Here is a 25,374-nt window from a genome sequence, read left to right as displayed (position 1 = left end):
GGGGGTGATCTTACATAATCATAATTCCATGAAAGACAGACATTTGAATGATTAATTTCACTCAGTAAATCTCAGAGTGGCATTGTGTGTGAGGTGCTAAATTTATTTTGCAAATTAATAAACAGTAGTGGAATGCTCAAGCAAATGTCATGAGGTCTCATTTAAGCTCAAAATAATCACTGTTGTGATCTAGACATTATTTGACTGCCAGTATCCTGTAGTAATGCAGTTTTGATCTCATGTACAAGTAGGTTTAGACTCACACTGCCACTGGAAGACATCTTACAAAGGTTGGGAAAGAGAAAAGACAAGATCCTTTTGAAACTCACCTAGAAGATTGAAAACCAACTTTGTGGCTCACTGTATGTTGATACACTTTACACAAGTTGCACTCTGAAGACAAGCTACAATGCATATCATATGAAGGTCCAAATGAATAATGCCTGCCAAGGACACGTAGGTCCTACATTAGAGGATGATAATAGGGGATTATAACTTAACCCATAATTGAAAGCACACAGGTCTGTGGCCCCTTTGTGTTTCCATGTGATATTTTCAGTCACCCACCTTGTTGCCCGGCTGGTAATTGTGAGTGAATAGTGAACGGAAAGCATGAATTGAAATCAAATATCACAGTGAATGCATGCTCAGTTTTCAATAGTGAATTGTATGAATGCACAGGCTGTTTGCACCGAAGCTGCTCTTAATGACAAACGTTAAGCCATTTCAAATTATTATCTTAGAATCTCCCCCCCCCCTCCCCAATCCAGTTTGTCAGTGCTTTCAGTTAGGTGCATAGGGATTTTCTTTTATCAAGTGACAGGTATCACAGCATTGTCCAGTTTAATAATCCTTGTGCTTGTTTTTTGTTTTTTGTTATAAATTTCTGTTAAGTGACTTTTGTCTGCTGTGATGTTCATCAGATGTTGGTTGCTAGGCAGGAGGAGATGATGGGAGTGACATTTAGGGATGAGATGAAGCCGTGGGATGTTCCCAGGTCAGCCTGGTAGCTAGTCTTTGGGATGCAGACCCGAATACACATCTTGTGGCCAAAGTCAAAGAGCCTAAAAGTATAATGGCAAGTGTGCACTGCATGTGGCCTATCAAACAGCTGAAAAGATTTGACTTCAATCACAGTCATGTCGCTGAACTGACCCTCATATGCATGATTTGATCAAACTCATTGGAAAGCTTGGGGAAATTAGGAGGCCTTTTATTGTTAAACACAGAGAGCGTTGCAGTGTGCAGTTCTTCAAATGTGTAATGCATGTAGGCATGGAGTATATAGTATTACAGTGTATTCAAAGCAGGCATACAAACATATGCATCATGCGTTTATTGTTCAAGCTTCATTGCAGTGCAAAACTGTGAACTTAGATGATCTACTCACTCAGGACTTGTTTTTCTTAATGGTGTTTTCAAAACATTTTTGTCTGATAATAATATCATTTTGATTTCTGCTGGAGTGATGATTCATACAGCTGTAGTGTACATGAAAATCACATGGGAGGCAGATGGTTGCACAACTGCAGAGTAACAGGGCTGATGAAATACAAGTCTGGCTGGGCCAGTCCATACCCCCAGAGCACTGTGCTAGCATGTTATACATAAATATGTGTGTGTTGTGTGTGTGTGTGTGTGTGTGTGTGTAGTGGGGGGGGGGGGGGGGGGGCTATGCATGGTTATTATAGACCCAGCAGTATGGGGATACCATGCAATTGGAAGGCTGGCCCAACTCGAATAATATATTCAGATACATAATGTATATTCACAAATCTACAACAAATTGTATACATACAGCTTTATCACTGAACTCTTTCACACAGCTGAAGAATCTTGACTGGAGTCAAACATTACTGTACCTATGAGGATATGCTTCAATGCACATATTTGCTGACACAGTATACAAATAATGAGTGCAATGGACAGAATATTTCATGAGGTGAAAGATGAAATGATCCATTCAACAAGGCGCAGCCGAGTTGAATGGATCGGACATTTCATCTTTCACGGAATGAAATATTCTGTCCATTGCACGAATGAAAAACATTTATTATTTGTTTTATATGATGCCTATTAGATCATTGTTACGTGATGTTTTATTGATTTAGAAACAAGAGAAAATCTGAGATCGCGAGAGTGCTCACTGAGCGCTTGACGCTAGCGCGCTGTCGCATTTTTTGTACACACTGCAAACGCAAGCGTTTTACACGCGTAGTGTGCAGGGCTCTCAGTGAGCGTGCAATGGAACAAATCGTATGGATCCAAAATTGCACGGTAAATGGAGCCGCAATTGCACGGATGATGACGTCGTAGTGAAATCGGCAGAATGATCAATGTCAAACAACCAATCAAATGACAAGGATCTCTTCAGGCGTTATATAATTAGCTCTATTCTAGCAAGCCTGTGCTTTTGGTGGTTTTTTCAAATGTACGTACTGCAGTGGACAGCGAATGAGGATCAATCTAATAGGGTCACCCTTTTCTCCACACACAACTGTGTCTTTAACCAGTTGAGGACGGGCTGATTTTGCTACAACATGCATTTCCCATAGACATTTGCCTGAGTATACTCGGGACTCATCCTCAACGGGTTAAGGACTGTGGAACAGCATACAACTGTACATTGACATGGTATTGAATATGATTATAGTTTTGGTTTCATTTTGAAAAAAAGATTTAATCAACAACAATGCGGCAAGGGTTTTCACAGTTAGGGATGGGCTGCATTGGTTACATAAATTTATATAGAACATAAATGTGATTACAATAATACACAAATTTAGATTTACTTGTGATTTTTTTTTTCCATTTGGTGCCAAGATGCTGCAATTACAGTGTACATGTACATGTAACTATTACTTCTTTTTTCAATATTTTTAATTGAGGGGTTTCTTTTTGCCGAAAATACTGCAGGTTTCACAGGAAATACTGTTTTTCCCAAATTGTATCACTATACAATTGTACATGTGTTTTGCAAGAAAGGTAAAAATACAGGTACTGTTTTCTCACCAAAAATATGCATGCCATTTTGGCCCTTAAACTTCTGCAATGTTGTTTCCCTGTAGGAACACTACTTGACAAAGTTACAAGATTGATTCTTGCATTAGAGAAAGTGTAGCATTACAATGTACAAAAATTTGGTCTACATTTCTACAGTGTTACATGCCAAACATGCCTCCATCTCAGAATGGTGCCAGATTCACTACATCATGTATGTTTTGGGGCTGTCTGTCTGTCTATGCACCCAAAACAATGTACATTTCCTGTTTTTTCTTCCTTTTTTTAAAAAGGATAGATCATCGATGCCCTGTCTGTATGTACAATTGTAAATCATGTGATCATCTCTGAATCTACAGAAATCATACTGTACAGTCACAATAGTACATAACCATTTATGATGTCCATGTGAGGGGACTTTGTTTTTATTTGTCACATATTAAAGGGATTTTGGTTGAGACGTAATTTCAGGTTTCTAACATTATTTGGTGAGATAATGAGAAACGTCTTATGAAATATGAAAGAGCACGTGATTCTATGAGGAATTCAAAGTTTATTTGATAAAAATTGGTTTTGAAATGGCTGAGATATCCCAAAAAGAGCGATTCTAATAAAGTGTGGGACCCACACTTCATTACGTTTGCTTTGTTTTACTTTGTTTTTGGATGTTTCAGTCATTCCAAACCTGATTTTCATCAAATAAACCTTGAATTCCTCTTAAAATGGTATGCTCTGTACTACACTGTTGTAAGTGTTTTCTTGGTATCTCACAAAAAGTTGAGAGCCCAATTCTCATCTTCACCAATACTGTACCATCCCTTTAAGCCCCCGTTCCACTATGCCGTTCTCGCTACGATTTGACAATTTTCTCAGGTCGGGAAGGATCGGGTAAAACCTGGGAGCCCATCTGGACACAGTACGATGTTAGAACGCTCTAAGTACGCTGCAGTTACGACTACCAAGTGCTTGCTACGCTCTTACTACGATGATCGGGAATGAGACATTACGATCTCTGCCGCTGCCGGTACGCTTTAGAACGATGTAGCTACGCTGTCAGTGCGATGTTGCCGATGTTATCCGATCGATGCATGCTGTATCTACGCTCTAAACGATCTATACGATCTTATCACGCTGTTACCCCGTTCAGAGAGCTGAAAAGTGCCCGATGTGTCCCGATGTATCCCAATTCGACTGTCGGTCTGCAGCAGAACCGAAGAAATATACTGTGGATCTCGAAGAGGCTCCTCAACTCACGGTTCTTTTGCAGCAATGCATTGTATAAACAAAGACGTGCTCATTTTTCCAAGGCTTTTTCTTGATGTCCTTGCTTTTATAGTCCGTCTTCCTCCAGCTGTTGTAGATGATTTCATATTCTTCAAAATTCTGCTATGTCCTCTTCCTCCTCATTCAGCATCACATGTACGTGCAGTCTCTCTTTCTTCGCCTTTTGGGTAGCTGCTTTGCTGCTTTCTTCTCTTCTTTTTCTTCATCTCTTCTTCTTCTTCTTCGAAAATTACAGCTAAAATTACTTCCCGTTCTTGTGCCGATGTTACTACGCTCAGAAAGACCTTGTTACGCTCATCCCGCTGCGTTTACGCTGTCACTACGCTCTCCCCGCTTGCCGTACGATTAAAAATATGTCAATTTTGATCGGGGGGATCGGGAAGAAATTTTGAACCGGTTCAAAATTTCTTCCCGATTTGAAAAAAATGCCCGCTCCAACCCCGACCTCCACACGCTGCTGCTACGATGCTTCCGATCCCCGTACGCTTTTGCCGCTCTCTCCCGATCTGCTAGATCGGGACAGATCGGGGTCCAAATCGTGATAGTGGAACGGGGGCTTTAAAGCCAAAAGACCACTGAAGTATGGTCCTTGTGTGTGAGTTTGTGAGAAATGATTAACACATGATACATGTATGTCATAACCTCATACAAGATGTTGCTGTCAGTTATCTCTTGCTATCAAGATGTGTTTTGGGGTAATTTGCTGAAAACACAAAAAACAATTGGAATACTGCACATTTGCAGTTGTATGATTCTTGTTTGCAATGTGCATTCCAAAAAAAAATCTCATTTATAGCTTTCCAAATTGAAGGGCAGTGTTGTAGTTATCTCTTTGTGCTATTACCAGTGACTGCATCCACCAATACCCATGATGTCCCGATGGACAAAATGGATGGAGCGCTTAATCTAATTTTCACCCCCGTATCACCCTTAAGTCATCAACAAAAATTAGCATTGCGAAGCGATCTGCTGTGTTAGATGTGGTAATGGGGAGATGGTATAGGTTGTTCTTTTTTTTTTCTTTCTCTCTCTCTCTCTCTCTCTCTCTCCTGCCGTTGCTAGTGAGCTTACATTTGTGTAAGTGAATTGCTCTTTGAACCAGACATACAGACCATCATAACATCTCTGTGTGATGCACAAGGTTGTAACTCTGTGAGCATTGTACAGTAGAAATGCCTTTCTTGTCCTCAAATGATGTTGTATTGGGTACAGTAATTAATACCACCATAACAGTGTACGATAGCAGCGTTTGTGTCTGGTGCAACTGTACCTCTGCAGAAGTGAATACTGTATTCAATGAACTCTGAACTACAAGCCTGTATCAGTGCAAATAAATGTGGTCTATTTGCAGGCTGATGCAATTTCCTCAATAATCAGTTAATGTCAGTGAGTGATGTTACAAGTGTATCTCTAGAAAGATACTGTTGATAAACAATAAATATTGTAATAGTGTACACTGTACATTGTAAGTACATTTTGTACATACAACTACATCTGCTAATCACATGATACAATTGTACATGTACCGTACTTAGTGCCATAAGTGCAAGGATAGAGTGGTGAAAACATACTTAGACAGCAAATAAAAAGTACATACATTGTACATTGTACATTGTATGTACCACATAGAGACTGTATGTTCATGTAAGTTGTACAGGATGTAATCAGAATGTGCATTTTACATGTACATGCACTATGTGTTTTACCAAAGATTTCTTTTGAAAACAGAAAAGCCACAACAGTACAGTTTATTTACTTGTAGTAGGGAAGTTGCTTAAAAAAAAAAAAAAGAATCATTACTATCAAAAGTTGATTGTTGTCAAAGATCAAAGCCATTCATTTCTACAATGCTGGCATCATAATGGCTGGAGGACTTGTTTTTTTTTTACAAAGTTACAATTTATTGAACAGGATGAATAGAAGTGCATGAAAATGACATGAGAGAGGAGGTAATAGTATCTTGGTGTACTGAAGTGTACAGCTAATAGAGTGATTTTTCGTGTTTTGTCTTGCTAATGTTCATTTCGAAAACACTCCTGACTTTTCTGAATGTAAGAGTGATTTAAAAGACCAAGGTACAAAGATATACGGTTGTGTGCTACATGTACCTGTAGTTGTAGGTCTGTTGAGGCTACAAAGGGAATTCTATATTTGGTTGTTTTATTAGTGTACAATGTACATGTACTTATTCATGCCCAGTACAGAAGATGATTAAGCCATCGTGTGACTTTAAATGCTCAAACTAGGCAAAATCTTTCTTTGGTTCACCCTGAGCCTTGAAGTATAGATGAACTTGTTTTTGATAAGTGATGATACATGTAATTGTTATGTCAAATTTCAGTTGTAATGCTCTTGTTGATCTAATCTTTTATTTTTGTTGTTGCTGTTGTTTCATGACGCATACAGCATGGACAAGGATGGGACGCTGAAAGTGGACTGGAACGAATGGAGGAATTATCTCCTGCTACACCCCAGTTCTGATCTCAGAGATATCTATGCCTACTGGAGGCATGCAACTGTGAGTAATAAGGGGGAACCTTGTCATAATGAGGACCTAAGAACCTTGACAATTACCACGCTGTGTAATATATATGTGACCGTGCACCTCAAAACGAACATAAAGTCGCACACACTGATTTTGCGTGAGGACTGAAAATAAGTGAAATGGGTCAACCTAGCCGAACTTGACTTTTTCATATTTTCTGAAAGAGCGGGTCTTCTTTTACATTATGCTAAAATTTGGTATCATAAAACGGGCAGGAAAGTGTGTTTTTTAGCAGTTTATCTCGAACATGTTTGGTAGAATAGTGTGATTATGTGTGTCTTGAGAATCCCTTTTTCATTTCTGAAAAACCTTGTCCACACTCTTCACTTTCAACTCTAATAACTTTTGAAAGGATAAGGCTACTGCTTTGAAAGTTGGAATTAATTATGAACAGAATGTGATAATGAGGCGTGCTTAATTTCACTTTAATCTTATAATCCCTTCATTGTCGTTACTCTGGTGGTTTACTTCCTGTTTTTTGTCCCATTCATCGCACAGCCAGCACGGTTTGGTAAAGATTAAGTGCTTGAATAGACACTGTACTTCAGAGCCTCTTTTCTCAGTTCACACTTTTCCTGAGTTTGTGTTTTCTTTCCAATATTTAGATAGGTTAGGAGAGTCCATTTTATTTGAGTTATACATCATTTTAAAGCTTAAAGTCTGCTCTTTCAGAATATGGTCTTAACTAAAAATTCATGTCTGGCGACTTTTTGTTTGTTTTGAGGTGCACAGTCACATATTTTGCTGTTATCAGTACTTAAAGTTGATTGTTTCCACAGATCAAAGCCATAGCATGCTCTCATCATATTAACTGCAGGATTTTCTCATTATATCATGGTGCAGTGCACTTCCTTTGTAACGAATATGGTTATAATGAAATCCCGGTTTCAACGAATTAAAGATGTAGGCCGCAACACAATAGACTCTATGCTTTTCTATTGTTCATTTGTTCAGTTATAACGAAATTTCGATATAACGAGAGAAAACTGCTGGTCCCGAGGACTCCATTATAACGGGAGTCCACTGTACACGTACAATGTATGTTGTTTCTGGCGATACCAGGGTACAGAAACAAAGGAATATAGAGGGTTTGGACTCGCAATATGTACCTTGTTATAAGAGGAATTTGTTATAGTGCCATCACTTCAGAATGAGGTTCCACTGTACAGGATTTTAGAATTCTCGATTTGAATTCAAGATTGATCGATATTACTGGAGATACAATGTAATGAAGTGATGCTGGTGATGATTGAAAAACAAAAATATATATATGATTACATCAGATGAACTGACAAATTTGGATTAAACTTCAAATGAGCTTGGTGACAATTAAAAAGAAAAAAATGTGATTGCATCAGATGAACTGACAAATAGTCATCACACTGGGATTCAACTTCAAACGAGCATGGTGACGCTTAAAAATAAAATGTGATTGCATCAGATGAACTGACAAATAGTCATCACGCTTGGATTCAACTTCAAATGAGCTTGGTGACAATTAAAAATCAAATGTGATTGCACCAGATAAACTGACAAATAGTCATCACGCCTGGATTCAATTTCAAGTGAGCATTCAGTAACTGAGATATTGATTACATTGATTTTTCGAGGCTAAATGAACTCAAGTCAGGGATTACTGGTCAGCTCATGTGCCGTGATGTATACATTCTAAATCTTTGATAGAAAATGTGAAATTGTACCATTTCATAAATCAAGAATTTATGAGGGCTTTTCATGCAAGGTTTCCATTTCGCACTCAAAAACTCATGAGGGAGACTTCTTGAGAGGACCATACAGCCACAGTGACTCTAACAAAAACAACAACAAAGCTTTTGAAAGTGGTAAGGCCTTTGTAGAAACGTAGAACATCCTTCCCAACTACTAGGGTGCTGTATGTTTCTTCTGAAAGCTCTTTTATACCTTTTTTTTTTTCTTTCTTTCATGTGCCTCGCTTCCCCTTAGTTCCTGGACATCGGTGAGGATGTGATGATCCCGGATGAGTTTACGGAGCAAGAGAGGCAGACAGGAATGTGGTGGAGGATACTGGCAGCTGGTGGGGCGGCCGGAGCAGTCTCGAGGACGGTCACCGCCCCGCTGGACAGGTTAAAGGTCATCTTGCAGGTACGCCAAGAGGGGTGTGTATGTGGGGGGGGGGGGGGGGCGGACAGGAAAGATTTTGGAGAAAAGTTCATATCTTCTGGAAAGATGCAATATTTCAAGTTATGTGATCATATGAAGAGATTAGGTACTTTGGAGATTGGAATATATGCAAAGATGGGGTGTGGGGATGGGATGAGGGAAGGGTTTTTGGAGAAAAGTTAGTACTTGTGTACCTTCCGAAAGATAAATGGTTTCACAAGTGATGACTTGGTATCTAGAAATAGATTAATATGGAGGTTGGAGTAAGCCAAGATGGGGAGGGGAGGGGAAGGGAAGTTTTCAGAGAGAAGTTCTAGTGTTTTCTGAAAGATTAAATGTTTGAAGTGAAGTGATCGTATGAAGAGATTGTGAACTTTAGAGGTTGGAATAAGCCAAAATGAGGGGGGGGGGGGAGGTAGGGTGGTGGAAATGAAAGATTTCAGAGAAAAAGTAATCTGACTGACAAAACATTCTAGTTGATAAGATTACATCTAGAGGTGGGGTAACTGGAGGTTTCAATAACGGTACACGACCATGATATCACAAGTCGAGTGTAAATTAATGAACATGACAGCATCACATGTCTGCTGTTCCCCCTGGACAAAGCTTAGATTAGGGTACATTATGTATTTTGGCATCAGTATTCTCACGCCTCTGAGATCTTGCATTGCTAAGTATCATGTACACACATGAGTCTACATACATTGATGATGCTATACAAAACCACCGTTTATTCAAATGGACATTTTGCAAACTTATATCTTGGCGACAGCGTATGTGTGGGGGAAAAAAAAATGAACACCAGAATTGAATTAATCGTGGCAGTGTTTCCAGCTATACAGCCTTAATGGGGGTGGGGATAGGGGATGGGGGGTCGGGAGGTGGGGGGGGGGGGGGAGTACAATTTTCCTCCTACCATTGATGCATGAAAATTGGGTGCGTTGCTAATAGTGGAGTTTGTGCATGGCCAGAGAGATCCTTACCTAGCATACCCCAGAGAGCCATTGGCCATGCAAAAGACTTTCTTTTCTATTCACTCTTGCGCCTGGGCAGTCAGCTGACTGGGATTCACAGTGTAATTGCCCGCTGAGCCAGAAACGGGCGATAGTTTGCATGAAGTTGTGTTTTGTTTTTTTTCTTCACACAATGTGACAAGGGACCATACATGCCGTGGAGCGTGAGCCGACAGTGCATTGTCTGCTCTCGTTTGCTGTGTGTAGCCTGGTCTATTCCCCGGCAATGCAAAATACCTCCTCCTGACTGCATCATATACTAAGTACAACGTTTGTAGTTTTGTGTGTTGTGTGGAGAGGCATGGTTTCTCAATCAGCTTGTGATGAGCCATGCATATGTTCCTCTCACCTACCTGCCCACAAACACTTGGGTAGGAATAACACAAGAGACATGTTAATTCGACCCGATACTCGTCTGGTTCAAGACATTTAAGGTGTTTTCATCAAATGCACAGCTGATGGCATTCTGTGGAAACCGATATCAGATTCAACGTAAAACTACAAGCATAAATTTTATTTGGACTGGTGTATAAAATTTTGAATATTTCAATTTCCATACCTTCTCTAGTATTTCTGAAAAGTCGAATTTTTGCCAATATTGCACTTGGACCTTCAAGCATTCACCCTCTTGGGGTTTGGCAGTGCAGAATATATATTAGATTTGCTGAATAACAGTTATGATTTAATTACTAAATTTTTCAAGTATGGCACTTTGACCCTCTCTTTGACCACAAATACTCTATGTCACATCCCACTCATATCAAGTATGTGCATAGTGTATGCTACTACATAGTCACCCATTGAAAGCACACAAACATTACAGACATGGGCACACAAATTCAGGCCTGGGAGCAAAATTAAAGTGAAAACTAAGTTTCGGTAAGTGCTGGAGAACCCGTCTAGCACCATTTCATTTTTACTTGCAATATATCGAAAGAGTCCACTAAGAAACTTACCTGGCTGACGCGGTTTGCCGGAATGATGAGTCGATTTGGAGTATTTTGAGAAAAATAATAATAGTAGGAAAACCGACTTTTATTCCAGAAGGTTCCAGACTAACTCGGTCTCGGGAAAAATTCGACCTTACTTCAGACAATTCACACGCAGTAAGTGATCACCACATTCTACTGGCCACTGCAAAGTACCAAATGAGGCCTAACTGAATGGACAGGAAAGTGCGTGCTAACGTAGTCCTGTACAAAACGTTTGAAACAAAAATGACAGCGCGCGGTCCTCAGTTGCTGAGACGCGGTCTTTGGAGTTTTTGTTGTTGTTTATCAAGGGCCTTTGATTGTTTTAGAGGTGCTTGATAGGCGCACACTAATTTTGCTTGCGCGCAAAAGAGGTTTTTGATGCGCGCGTTGTAGCAACTCGGACCATTACTGCGAGTAGCCAGAACACGAAGCGCTAGTTTATACAGGCCGCTCCCATAGGAAAACACTGTACAATCAGAGGGACAACCATTACAACTCATCCCGCCGTCAAAGCGAAGCCGAGTTATCCCCGAGTCCGAGTTTAGCCTGACCCCGTTCGGGTAAGTTCTGAGACTGAACCTTTTTGGTTAATATTTCGCATTTTCGTCGTTACCCATCGAATATCTTGTAATAACATCGTTATCCTGCACATTTCCGAAGCATACGTTCACATTTGGGAGTGAAATTTGACAACTTTTGCAGGCCTACCAGAACTTTGTTTGGGCTTTAAGATTGTTGAATGTCAGAGATATATTGAGATATCTGTGGCAGCTTCTTCCACATCACTTGCCTAGAGCAAAGCATCCATTGCTATATCTTTTCATAATATGACCTAAACCAAGTACCGTCACTTTTTTTTTTTTTTTTTTTTTTGGTTGTGTAATTCCTGCACGATTCCACAATGATGTGAAGATTGCGCTAGTGTTGAGTGTCCATAATTTTGATGGGTATTGCTTGCGTTAATCTAACTGTTAGTGTTGGAGCTTGATTCATTAAGACAGTTTATTGGGAGCTAACACCAGCACAAGCACTGAACTTGAAATCACCCAATATGAAGAAACTGCTTGCTCACTCTTGTGTACACTTGCAAACATAGACTCTGACCTTGTACAGTTGTAACTGCTAGTGTTGGCAAATATTGCATATTGCATACTCCTGTTATGAATGAACACTGTTAGTCTTATCTGCAGCACTATACCTTTAGCTTCATGATATCTTTGCTACCCCATCCACCTGCATTTACTGTACGCACAAATCAGAAAGCACCTTACTCTTCTTCTTTGCTTAGAGGGTTGCACCAGAACTGAAAACACAGTGGAACCTCATTATAAAGAATTTTCATGTAATACAATAATCTGTAATTATTACAACTGTGATTTTGTCTTGCCTGAAAGTTCAAGTTTCAAAGTATTTTGTTGGTTCATCATATACAATACATTATAACACAGTAATTTCACAAAGCCCAAGTTGTGTAGTGTAATAAGAGTCTGCTGTAAGTTTCATCAGGCATAGACATTTGCTGATACAGCCTGAGAATAGATTACTTGTGTTTGATGACAAAACCTTAACCCGTTGAGGACGAGTCCCGAGTATATGGGAAATGCGTGTAGCAAAATTAGCCCATCCTCAACAGGTTAAGCATCCAGTATCAGCTTCCTTCATTTCATTCATAAAGCAGTCTTTTCTCAAATCAGACAATAATGTAAAAAAGTGTGCACTTTAATAGTAATTTATCAAGTTTACTCAGACTTTACACAGACTTGCTAAACACAGACTTTACACAGACTTTTTCATGCAGACTTGAAACTTTGCGTATTAAAGGCAGAGTCTCTTGTCTACATTTAAAAGGTGTGATATTTACTTGCTTCAGAGTTATTGCTATTTTTTTTTACTTTGAGGGGAGAGGGAGTTGGGGACCAAGACTATATAGGAGCCAAGGTACAAGTTTATACAATGAAACTTGACAGGTAAAATAGCGGCTACGTTACATTTACATGTACTTCACTGGTGTTAAAAATTGTTATCCCTTTTTACACATCCTTTAAAATTGATTAAAGGTTATCCTCAAAAATAGCACTCAGGGGTCTGATAAGAATTTATTTTTGTGATGGCAAAGTGTGCCACGTGGGGAGATAGTGAACTTTACTCAGAGACAGAAAAATTATTTCACTGAACTCATACCATGCCTAAGATAGATCTTAAATAAATTGGAGGGGTCTGTGCTTGGAAGTGTCATATCTCAACTCACGTGGAAAAGCCCCTTGGCATCAGTGTGGAGAAGAGATGAGTGCAAACCCAGTAAAGCAAGGAGACGTCACCAACTATAAAAGCATCATACCAAACAGCATACAAAAATGGGAGGATGCGACTGAGAGCAGCACTTATAAAACTTAAGCATAAGATGTCAAATTATAATGAATGTGAGATTATTTTTTAAAAAAAATTAGTCATGTCTGCATGGAGCAACAGTCATCACTTGAACTTCCAAAATAGCTTGTTCGTGTGACTTTGACATCACTGCTGGAAAATTCCCAGATTGTCTAGTCCATAATGTGCCACTGATTTTTTGCAGGTAATAAAAACGAAATCTTTCTTCCGCAGCATAGCCAAAAAGTAAATATCACTACTTGTTTTTATGCCTCCGCCACGAAGTGGTGCCGGAGGCATTATGTGTTCGGGTTGTCCTTCCGTGTGTACGTCCATACATATGTCCGTACGTCCGTCCGCATTTGTTTACGCGATAACTTGAGTAATATTGACTGGAATTTTACCAAACTTAGTCCCAGTATAACGTATGATGGGGCAATTACTTGATTAGATTTTTGGGGAAATCGGCTAAAGGTCAAAGGTCAAGGTCAACTCATGAAATTGTATCCGTTTACGCGATAACTCAAGACTGAATCAAACAAATTTCACCAAACTTTGTCCGAGAATGATTTGTGATGGGACAATTACTTGATTAGTTTTTGAGTGAAGTTGGGCAGAGGTCAAAGGTCAAAGATCAAGGTGAAATCCTAAAATTTATCTGTTTACGTGAAAACTCAAAACTGGATGAAGCAACTTTCACCAAACTTGGTCCAAGGATGACATATGATGGGGCAATTAGTTAAGTAGTTTTTTAGTGAAATTGGCAAGAGGTCAAAGATCTAAAGGTCAAGGTCAAATGCTAAAAATGTTGCTATTTCCCCCATATCTATGCAATGCCCAAAGGTATTTTCTTGGAATTTAGTGTAGACATGTACTACTGCATAAAGATTCTCCAGAGAGAGTTTCATGTCATAAGGTCAAAGGTCAAAAGGTCAAAGGACAGGTGAAAATGTTACAATTTCACTTTTCTCGCAAATGGTTCAATGTATCTTCACGGAACTTGGTACATACACATGTACTGACTGGCAGGGATTATCTAGGGAATTTAGGGGTCATGGATCAATAGTCAGGGGTCAAAGTTAAAGGTCAACTCCTCAAAATTTCACTATTTCCTTCATATACTAGTCTATGCAATGCTTGCAGGATTATCTTTAAAACTTAATATACACATGTATTTAATGGAGATTATCTGGGAAATTTCCTGCCAGAGAGTCAAAGGTCAAAGGTTAAGAGTCAAAGGCCAAGCTTAAATGCAAAATAAAAACCTATTTTATACTGTAATTACATTTTTTTCTTCATACCTTGAAATTACTCAATGCATAAACTTATAAAAGTGTCGGTCAAAAGTCAAGTAAAAATCCTCAATTCCCCAAATACTTGTCTGCACTCTTAGACAATTATAGCAAACCTAGTTCAAGGAAAGTGAACATTCTGACAAACCTGTCATTTCAGTATTTTGCCAGTTGTGTGAAACTGTCATCACACATTGTGACGACATTGTACTATACACTTATTGGGAGAATCGTGCATTATGGCGGAGGCATACCAGTTGCCATAGCGACATTTCTAGTTCAAAATGCGATGTCAGTGCTTTAACACAAGGTTGGTCCTTGGATTTCAGTTGATGGGTCAAACATGGCACTCGACTGTAACATTTGGGTCACAAGTCCCTTCGATTTTTGCTTCACTGAACCTTGAAATAACTGGTGTGAGGATTTATGACAGTTAGTCTTGGAAAAGAGAAAGAGAAAAAGAACTGGTCTTGTATCAAAAGAGGGGGGGGGGGAGGAGGGGGAAGGGAGGGAGGAAGAGGGAAAAATTATTGCTGGAGATGCAGATCTTATAGCAACATACCTCAAGAGATACGTGATGCGTGACTTTTTGACTCCACATTCTCTGTCTGTGTCAGGTGATCGGTTCAAAGAAGCCCAACGTGGGAATATCCGACGGCTTCAAGCACATGTACAGAGAGGGCGGTATTTCATCCTTCTGGAGAGGAAACGGCATCAACGTCATCAAAATTGCTCCCGAGTCGGCCATCAAGTTCTTTGCATACGAAAGGGTGAGGACCCCTTGGAATTGCTTCCTGCTTTCTTACACAATCAATCATAGTGATTATCTTGCATGAAGTTGTTTTTATTGCAACTGTTTGACAAATTGCCCTTCATCGACATAAACATGATCTTTTTTTTTTCCATTCATTCATTTATTTTCTTTTGATAAAACATGCATACATAAAAATGTGACAAAAAACAAACAAAATTATTATAGTAAAGAGATTTATTGAGAAGGCGATAGGCAATACTGGTATTTGAAAACTAACTCCGGGAAAGTATTTTGTCTTTTTTTTTTTCGTTTCTAACTAAAACAAATTTGGTATAAACACTCATACATACACATACACACACACACACACACACACACACACACACACACAAAGAACCTTTCTTAAACTTAATTTATAGCTATTAACTTTCAATGAAGGGCAATTTTTCAATCAGTTGCTACAGAGATCAATTTATTTTATTTTTCTAAATTTACTCTTTCTTTCTTTTTTATGGGGGGGGGGGGGGGGGGAGATGCATAAAGTGTATGCATCATCTTGTAGTGTGTTATCCATGACAGACTGAGTTTACCAGACAAATAATTTTCCTTCTTTATGGTGGTGTAGGAAAGGTTATGATGAAAAGGAAATGATAGGTTTAAATCTCATGAATTTATACCTCACATGGAATTTCCTTTTGTAACGTTTGGGGTGGAAGAAAGATTGTGATCAAAAGGAAACGATCATGTTAGATCTCACCCGATTCGGTCAGATTATTTTGTTATGGCTTTTGCCTCATGGTGGCAGCATACAATTGTACCTTACACAGTCATGTCGTTTGTTTGGTGACTCTTGCCATTTCTTGTTACAACAAATTTGTGTGAAATGCAAATGCAACCTTTTTCAAATATTAATAGAGAAAAGAAAAGCTGCTCGGTAAAAAGTTATATTGAAGGAATGCAATTCAACGGAAGTATGTGAAGGTTTTTATTTTTTTTGTCAAAGTCATGAAAATTTCAAGAAAGTTAGGGCAAGCACGTTACCATTACATAGTCATAGTGCCGCATTCACAGTGAGGGTCATTTTAATGTCTTTTTAATGTTGCTGGCATAAAATTCTTCCAACATTTAAAAAGACTGTTCCACATATTTTACATGTTCTAAGTCAGACCTTTGCTCCATGGCTGTAGACAAGAAATGCAAAGATACTACACTGTACATGTATACTGTATGATTATGTATGTTTACATCTCCTCTTTGATAGCAAATTTAATCTTTTCAAATTCACTGACAGGGTAGTTTATGTACAACAACAAAAGTAAAAGAGAGGAGGCTTTTTTTTTTTTGGATAATTTAAACCACATTGTGGTCATGTTTTTAACATAAACATTTACATGTGTGTGCATGTAGTTGTGCTCACAAAGACTCCATATGAGAGAAAATTCCATGAAATTTGTAGAAATTGAATGATTTGAATTGGATGATCAAAAAATGTCCCTCCCTCAGCATTTCTTTGATCATTGTCAATTATCTATTGATATAATCATGAGAGAAATTTCCTAGAGTACTTTTCAGTGGTCAAAATTATTTATATCTCTGCCAGTAGCTCAAGATAGTTTTGTTAGGTTGGATTGTTGATAGGTGTCTCAAATGGGGGAAATTGACAAATCTTGATGGCCTGTTTTTCTCAAGTAATAAAATTGTTTACAGTGATTATTTTTCATTATCATTGTTTGTATCCCTTTGACAGATAAAGAGGTTATTACACACAGAGGGCAAAGAGCTGAAAGTGTACGAGAGGTTCGTTGCCGGGTCGCTAGCGGGCGTCATTGCACAAACCACGATATATCCCATGGAGGTGAGACACGATTCAATTGCAAAATGGCATTAATTGCCTTTGTAGACTCCAGCACCTGTTTTGACCCCAAACCCCCTTTTGTCCCCTTGACAAGGTTCCCTAGAATTTCTGTGTTTTGTTTTGTCGGATGTTCACAGATTTAAAATCAGGGGTGTTTTTTTAGTTTTTTATGCCTCCGCCACGAAGGGGTGCCGGAGGCATTATGTTTTCGGGTTGTCCGTCCGTCCGTCCTTCCGTCCATCCGTAATGAATTTTGTGGACAGCATAACTAAAAAACCTTTTGAGGTATCCTAATGAAACTTGGCATGTATGTGTATTAGGGGGTGAAGTTGTGCCTATCATCTTTTGGGTGCACATGCTCAAGGTCAAAGGTCAAAAGGTCAAGGTCAAATACATAAAATATCACTATTTCCACCATATCTATGCAATGCCTGAAGATATTTTCTTTAAACGTAGTGTGTACATGTATTACCCTATTAAGATTCTCTGGTTAAGTTTGGGGTCATGAGGTCAAAGGTCAAAAAGTCATGTAAAAATATTAAAACTTTACTTTTTTCTCTGTACCTTGGAAATTGTTCAAGGTATCTTCATGGAACATAGTATATATACATGTACTGACTGGCAGTGATTATCTAGAGAATTTAGGGTTCATGGGTAAAAGGTCAGGGGTAAAAGGTCAAGGGCAACACTTCAAAATTTTACTATTTCCTCATATTCATGCAAGGCCAGCAGGATTATTTTTTTTTTACACTTGGCGTATGCATGTATAACCTACGTGTAATAGAAATTCTCTGGAAACTTTTTTTTTTGCCTCAAAGGTCAAAAGGTCAAAGATCAAGGGAAAGTGCTGAACTAACTTTTTCCTCCATATCTCCGAAATGGCTCAAGTTATCTTGAAACTTACTACATATGCATGTTTTGCCTTGATTATCCAATGAATTTTAGGGTCAAAGGCCAGATGAAAATGGTAACAATGTACTTTTCAATACAGAAATTGCACTTTTTCTCCATACCTTGAAAATTACTCAATGCATAAACTTATGAATGGGTAAAAATCAAGTTAAAGTCCTTAAATCCGCAAGTACATGCTCTCCTATTCATCCAATTAAACCTAGGCCAAGGAAGGTGAACATTCAACACATTTGTGACAAACTTGTCATTTTAATATTTTGCAAATTTTGTGAAAATGTAATCACACATTGTCCACATTTACTATAGACCTGTTAGGAGAATCACGCATTATGGCAAAGGCATACCAGTCGCCTCAGCGACATTTCTAGTTTTTAATCTATTGGAGCCAGGCAGCAATTTCTTTTTTCTTTGAAAGAAATGTTTTTTTTTTCTGTTGGGAAAAAAAAAAGGAAGTAGTTCTGTGCGTATGTACATGTATGTATATGTACGTTTTTTTTGTTTTGTTTTTTGTTTTTGCTTTATTTTTTTAGGGGGATGGGGTGGGGGTTCTATGCTGTTAGGCAAATACCGAATTGTTTTGGCGACATTTGCATTCTTTTAAGTGATAGTTCCCTTTGTATTACGAATTTGTTTACAGAGGCATGCAGTATACTTGGAGGTGTTTCTGTCCTGTCCCACTATTAATCGTTTGTCAGTCATCTTTCTGTAATATTCTTGATTTATACAACCAAGAATCAATATTTCAATCAAATAAAAATATGAGAGTGGAGCATGATAAGGCATGTTAGTGTCAAGAGGATGGGAGTTACTTTTGGATTTAATTATTGATCAAAGCATCAGTGTCAAATGCTGTGATATCATTTTTCTATTTTTAGCAAAAGTACAACCCTGGATTTCTTATGCTTCAATTGAAATCATTCATCTTTCATTCTTATACTGAAGCACATGTAGTCAGATGTTTGAGTATTAAGTATGTAGCTTCATAGTCACACATGCAAAAGGATGTATATTTTGATGTTCCAACTTTTCCTCCCCCCACCTTTTCGACTTTCTCCATATGAATCATACCTCCTTTTTTAAATTAATCATATTGTGTTATATTGAAGTGCTCGTCATAAAGATTTGTTCTTTTTCTAAGTGCCGGTGGCAGAAATGCAGTGGTGGGATTGTTCTGTTCTACAAGCTGTGGTGGGTTCTAAATATAGAGTTCTGAATCGTTTCTGGCATGCAGGGGTCGCTATAGATGAGTAATGAGCTATGAGTCTACATCCCGACTTTGCCAATTTTATGAATGACTTAAAGGCAATATATGGTTGTATTGTAAGCATTATGTCTTGTTAAACAGTTAAAAGAAAGAAAGAGAAATACCTGTATTCAAAAATAATTCCAAGTGCTGCTTTTATTACTCAATTGTTATGTTAAATGACTGTATGCCTATGATGAATAATGAAGCTAATGTACTTCAGCACTTGTGAACATAACATTGAAAAGGCAAATAACGTATATGCAGAGATTTTGTATTGAAGTTTTACTTTTGTTGAATCCAGGTTGTGATGTTTTTTTTTTTTTTTAAACAAACAAAAATCATAAACCAAGCAAGCAAAACACAACTTCAGTTACGGCGGTACTGTGTCCAGACACCCTTAAAACTTATGTCCTAGTTCATAAGTGCCATTGAGAAGATGTCATCTTCCAGAAGTTTCCGAGATGTTCTTCATATCTGGCTTGTCCCTGCCAAGTGTGACATATTAGTTTAAGACTACCGGTACATAAATAAGTAAGTTTCAAAGAATAGTCTGGAAATGGAGAAACAGCAGAGATAGCTCAGATTTGAGCAGAGGATGAGAATTAGAGTAGCAAGTTTAAAGTTGCAGCAAGGGGTTTTAACTTTGACTTCTCCCACGCTCTTGGCTGCTGAGGCGGCGTGTTTCCCAGACTCGTAGCAATTACGTGCATCCGCTCCCGTGGGGATTCAGAGAAACTCGTACAGTAGTTCTGAGACGTAGGATAGTTGCCAATTCAGACACCGTAACGTGTTACTACATATCGTGTGACTTTGTGCAGTAAGTTTTAACTGGTCATCTTCTTGAAGACCAGAGCAGTATTTCCTGAGACTTGTACTGACTTCTAAGTTCAAGTTGATTTAAAAGAATTGAAAAAAATTACTTAGCAAGTTTTCATTCTTGGCATTGGAATTATGAAATTGTCCAGAATTCATTGATTTCTTCACTATTTTTCTCAGTGTCTTCAGGATCGAAATGCTTTCTTCAATCCAATGAGTTGAATAAATGTGCATGGTTATAACTTCTTTTCAATACACTGTTAACGAGGAAGAAAGGGACAAAAGGCATTTTTAAAAACATGCCTTTCAGAAGGCATTTATGCATACGTGTAGGTGCACGTTCCGATCTCTATCCACAAATGCTGTCACAGCAGTCTCCAACAGGAGGCTACCTACAGTCAATGAAATGATCCAGTGAGTTCAAGGAGGGGACGAGGGAACTTCAGAGAGAGAGAGGGAGAGAGAGAGAGAGAGAGGAGGGACTGTACTTGTTCACATCTAATGCAATGCCATGTTGATAAAGTGTGGAAGATGCACTTTAATCACTCCTGCCCACCCCCAATATTGAAAGACTTTGAGTGGAATTTTGATGTGCCTTTATGTGGAAAATCATGTTAAAAGAAGATACAGAACAAGAGAATGAAGTGTCACATATAGTCTGACAAATCTGTTTTACCTGAATTTAGTGGCAGATTTGTTCGTCATACTTGGCATTTCCTGCTCTTGCCAGGCAGGTGAGAACGCACCCGCTTTTATTGTAACTTCAATCGCTTTCAGAGGGCTGTGTGTATGGCTCTGCTTTCTAAATTCTGTCTTCCTCAGGCACAAACATGAATGTAAACAAATGTGTACACACATACATACACACACATGCACACACTCTTACGCAAAAGAAAAATTGGGCACATAGAGATGTAAGTCAAGCATTCATTATTGACTCTCGGTTGTCATGACAACAGGTCTTGAAGACACGCCTGGCCATCCGCAAGACGGGGCAGTACAAGGGCATCCTGGACTGTGCAGTCAAGATCTACAAGCAGGAGGGGCCAAGGAGCTTCTACCGAGGGTACATTCCAAACTGCCTGGGCATCATCCCGTACGCAGGGATCGACCTAGCAGTGTATGAGGTGAGGGGTCATGGTGGTCAAAGGTCAAAGGGTACCGGTCAGTAGATACTTTCTGTGTTAGGAGGATAAAGTTGATAGATACCAGATAGCAATCATCCCTTATGCAGGGATTGACTTAGTAGAAGACAAGGTTGAGGGTCATAGTGGTCAAAGGTCAGAAGGTTTGCTTCACAGGGTATGTTCTACATTGATAGGATGAATACTAGGTAGCACTCCCCCACACGATGACCCAATTTTTCTCCAAATGTGCAGGAACGATATGCGGGTTTATGTTTTACCCTGCCTACAAAGAAAGGACGAATTCACATATGGCAATTTTTCATTGATATTTGTTCCATCATCTTTTTTCATTTTGTACACAAAGGAAAATGAAATGAATGTAAGTTTTGTAGAATATGTCTGCATGATGAGTTGCCATGATATGCCTCAAATGATGGTTTTCTTTATCGGGGCATCAACAAATGCATTGCAGATGCGAGTGGCTTCTTATAAAACAGCACCAAGTTTGTTACAATTCGATGGTTGTCCCATACTTTCTTTGCAGACAGTGAAGAATGCGTGGATCAGTCGTCACGCCGACTCGCCAGTCCCAAACACCGTGGTATTACTAGGGTGCGGAACCGTGTCCAGCACATGTGGCCAGCTGGCAAGCTACCCCCTCGCCTTGGTCCGAACAAGATTACAGGCCCAGAGTAAGTGCACCTGCTATGGTCTTGGGAAATACTGGAATGATTATAATGACCTTCTCATATGTAAACTTTGGGACATGTTCTAAAGGAGAAGTTTCTTTTAACTTGTTTAAATGTTTCACTTAATTGCTTTCACATGAGTTAAAAGTTTCGAAGAAGGGCTTTGCAAGAATAAAGATATGTGCAAGGCAATTTTGTGGCTTGATTGGAATTCATAAAACTCTTCCACTTATTTTCATTGCTATAACTGTTACTCTTCAACAGTGTAACAAGTTTGTTAGTGTGACAAGTGTTAAGTTTTAGGACTGTTATGCAGTATGAACCAAATAGAATACAGTGCAGTAACATTCACTTCAAGAGAGTTCAAGACAGTTTTTCCCAAGGTTGTAAATGAAATACTTTGTTAGTTGGGCTTAATGCTAACTTTTGCTTTTAACTCACCATTATTCAATCACACCATTATAGGCTTCTATGACAGAAGAAAGGGTGTTCTCAGTTTCCATGTGATCATGTTCTTGTTTTTATGCCCCCCCCCCCCCCCAAAAAAAAAAAGTAGACTCTGAGCAATAGTCCCACATTTGGCTTTGATCCTGAAGTGTGAAGTGTGAAGTGTCTTGAAATACAAAGAGACCATTCAAAGACGAGATTAAGCTGGATAAGATGTGCTAGCAAGGTCAAAGCAATATAACATATGTCCCCCCCCCCACAAAAAAAAAAGTAAATAGATGAAATAAAATAAAATGAAATAAAAAAGGGGAAAAAAAAAACAATCAGACTTTCTGCAATTATAACTTTATAAATGGTGAATCAATAAAAAAGCAATTTCAAGGTATGAAACTATGACTTATTACGTACATCTTGTAGAAAACCCCTTTTGATTTGCTGCGATTGTCAGAGAAATTGGGATATTTGTAGAGCATGTCAGGAATTCCTTTCCTCCAAGTTTTGTCCAGGGTGCTCACACCTTACAAAATGCTGAGATCATGCAAGTGCTAAACTTTGAAGAATGGACCCATGACATGCTTTACAATGATCCACATTTCTCGGTGACCAGTTAACCAAATTGAATTGGGTTTTCTGCAAGATGTAGGTAAGAAGTTACAGTTTTATACTCTGAAATGGTATTCTGATTGTTTAATCATTTTGAAAGATAACAATGCAGAAATCTGGGTGTTTTTTTTTTTTTTTTTTTTTTGGGGGGGGGGGGCATACTGTATATTGTGTATTTGGACTGTGATTTAGTGAAACAGAAGTTGACTCTGAACTTTGCCACAAGTTTAATAGTAATGTCCTACCTGAGATCATGGACCTACTGCACATGGACATTCACCGCTCGTTGATTAATTCATGCCCCTGTGTCGGTCAAAAGCATCACAATAACATTTTGAACATGCTTACCTGCTTTGATCTCATCATAATTTGCTGGCAGCCAGCCTGGATATTAACAACACAACAATTTGAAAAATCCAACAGTTATATGTGCAGAAGATCAAAACTTGTATATCAAGGAAACTGCATGTGCAGTTGTAGTGTGTATTTGGTAATCATCGCTCAAGCAATTTCATGTGGGAAAGGCACATACTTTACAAGAGAAAGCAAATAGTCTGGCAGATTGAATGTCATTTTTGATCTAATTTTCCACTTTTTCGCACATTCTTTCAGAGTAAACATGCAGAGTAATGGTAGACGACATGTATATTTTACCATTATTAAAGAAACTTTACATGCGTGTCCACAAGTGTCCATTTCAGTAATTACCAATTTTGTGACTCCAGATTTGTTCCTGTTTGGAGGTTTGCTCTTCCCCATCACTGGCGTTTAGTCAAAGGCAGTTGAGTCTCAAAAGGCACCTCGGCCACATATGACGGAAATGAGGGAAACAGTTCCGTAGTCAGTGACAATGCATGACTACACAATCGTCATTGTCTAAACATGTGAATGGATTCATTAAGATGCACATAATCAAGTGGCAGCAGTGATGATGGATGGAAGAAAGACCTTCGTTCATAGCCCATGAGTGTATTGAGTCCATGCTTTGATAAAAATGGCCAGTCATGCTTTGCGGGCAATGAAAGAAGTCTATTTTAGCGTAGCCCGTAAATAAGTGACATGGATTTTATTTTCACGAAAAGGGCAATTGTAGGTTGTTAAGGATACAAGTAAGTCATTAGAGTTAGACCTGCACTCAGCTAATTTTTGGTTGTCTTTAACCCATTGAGGATGAGTCACGACTAAACTCACGCAAGCATCTGTGGGAAATGCATGTTGTAGCAAAATCAGCCCATCCTCGATGGGTGAAGCCAAGAGAAGGAGGCTGCAATATAACTTTGTCTGTGATAACCCTTTGACAATCTCACCAGCATCACGGAACGCAACCATGGGAAGCCTATTCACCGACATCATCCGGTCCGAGGGGCTGAAGGGCTTGTATCGGGGCATCACGCCAAACTTCATGAAGGTCATCCCAGCGGTCAGCATCGGCTACGTGGTCTACGAGAACACCAAAACGGTCCTCGGCGTGCGGGCTGTATGAGGGAGGAGAGAGGAGGGGGTGGGAGGACTCCACCAATGTGTGGGACGAGAGGTGGATGGACATTGCTGAGGCATGTAGCCCACATAGGGTGTGACTTGGGTTTCATGTCACCTGCTTGGTGTTTCAGTGGTGTTGTTTTTATTTTACAGTTGGAGTGTACAACGGATGATGGCAGAGAGGGAAGTGTTGGCCAAGTACGGACAGGTAATTGTCCAGACCTCAGTTGCTGCTGGAATTCATGTGTTCACGAGAGAGGGAGAGAGAGAGAGAATGAGAGGGAGATAACACACACACACACACACACACACACAATGAATGCTCTGATGAGGTTTAGTGCATAACTCGATGCTCTCAGATTTTCCGTCAGCTGTGTGTGGTACATAACAGATGGGTTAGCAATGCAATAGTGCGAGATATTCTGTGCATAGTAGGTATGTGGGGACATGAGCACAAGTTTGTTTGCTAGAAAAAAACAAGATGGTACATGTGTCTGATATTTAATAGTTTATATTATATGGCAATTTTTAGATTGTAAGATACGTTTTATTATTAAATACATATGGAGTAATATGGGTCAGTAAAGTTTTAGTGTTTCATGTATTAAGTTTCCTGCAAATGTCGTTTACATTTGTCTTTTCTCAGGATATTTGTTGAACTTCTTTAACACCATTTGTTCCATGAATTATATGGGCTAAACAGCCTGGCTAGTCAGTCGTCTTATTTCACATAAGGTCAGTGATGACAAACACAGCTTACAAAGAAAAAGAAAAAAAGAAAATGAATGTTGGATTCTCATTTAAATGATATATGTCTCTGAGAAAAGTAAGA

General features: G+C 38.9%; 1 protein-coding gene across 1 annotated transcript in view; it reads left to right on the top strand.

Moving 5' to 3' along the window:
* Positions 1-24,803, top strand: part of LOC139721336 (calcium-binding mitochondrial carrier protein SCaMC-2-like) — a 33,835-nt gene extending 9,032 nt beyond the window's left edge. The window contains exons 3-9 of the mRNA XM_071632655.1: positions 6,691-6,802; positions 8,792-8,950; positions 15,232-15,384; positions 17,116-17,223; positions 21,157-21,324; positions 21,869-22,016; positions 24,374-24,803. Coding sequence (XP_071488756.1) covers positions 6,691-6,802; positions 8,792-8,950; positions 15,232-15,384; positions 17,116-17,223; positions 21,157-21,324; positions 21,869-22,016; positions 24,374-24,546 — 1,021 coding nt within the window. The 3' untranslated portion in view covers positions 24,547-24,803. The remainder of the gene's footprint in view (positions 1-6,690; positions 6,803-8,791; positions 8,951-15,231; positions 15,385-17,115; positions 17,224-21,156; positions 21,325-21,868; positions 22,017-24,373) is intronic.
* Positions 24,804-25,374: the final 571 nt, after the last annotated feature.

The sequence above is a fragment of the Diadema antillarum genome, unplaced genomic scaffold, assembly GCF_040938485.1.
Source record: "Diadema antillarum isolate AM-2024a unplaced genomic scaffold, OU_Dant_1.0 scf00000141, whole genome shotgun sequence".
Lineage (NCBI taxonomy): Eukaryota > Metazoa > Echinodermata > Echinoidea > Diadematoida > Diadematidae > Diadema > Diadema antillarum.
This window is presented reverse-complemented; position numbering and strand designations above follow the sequence as displayed.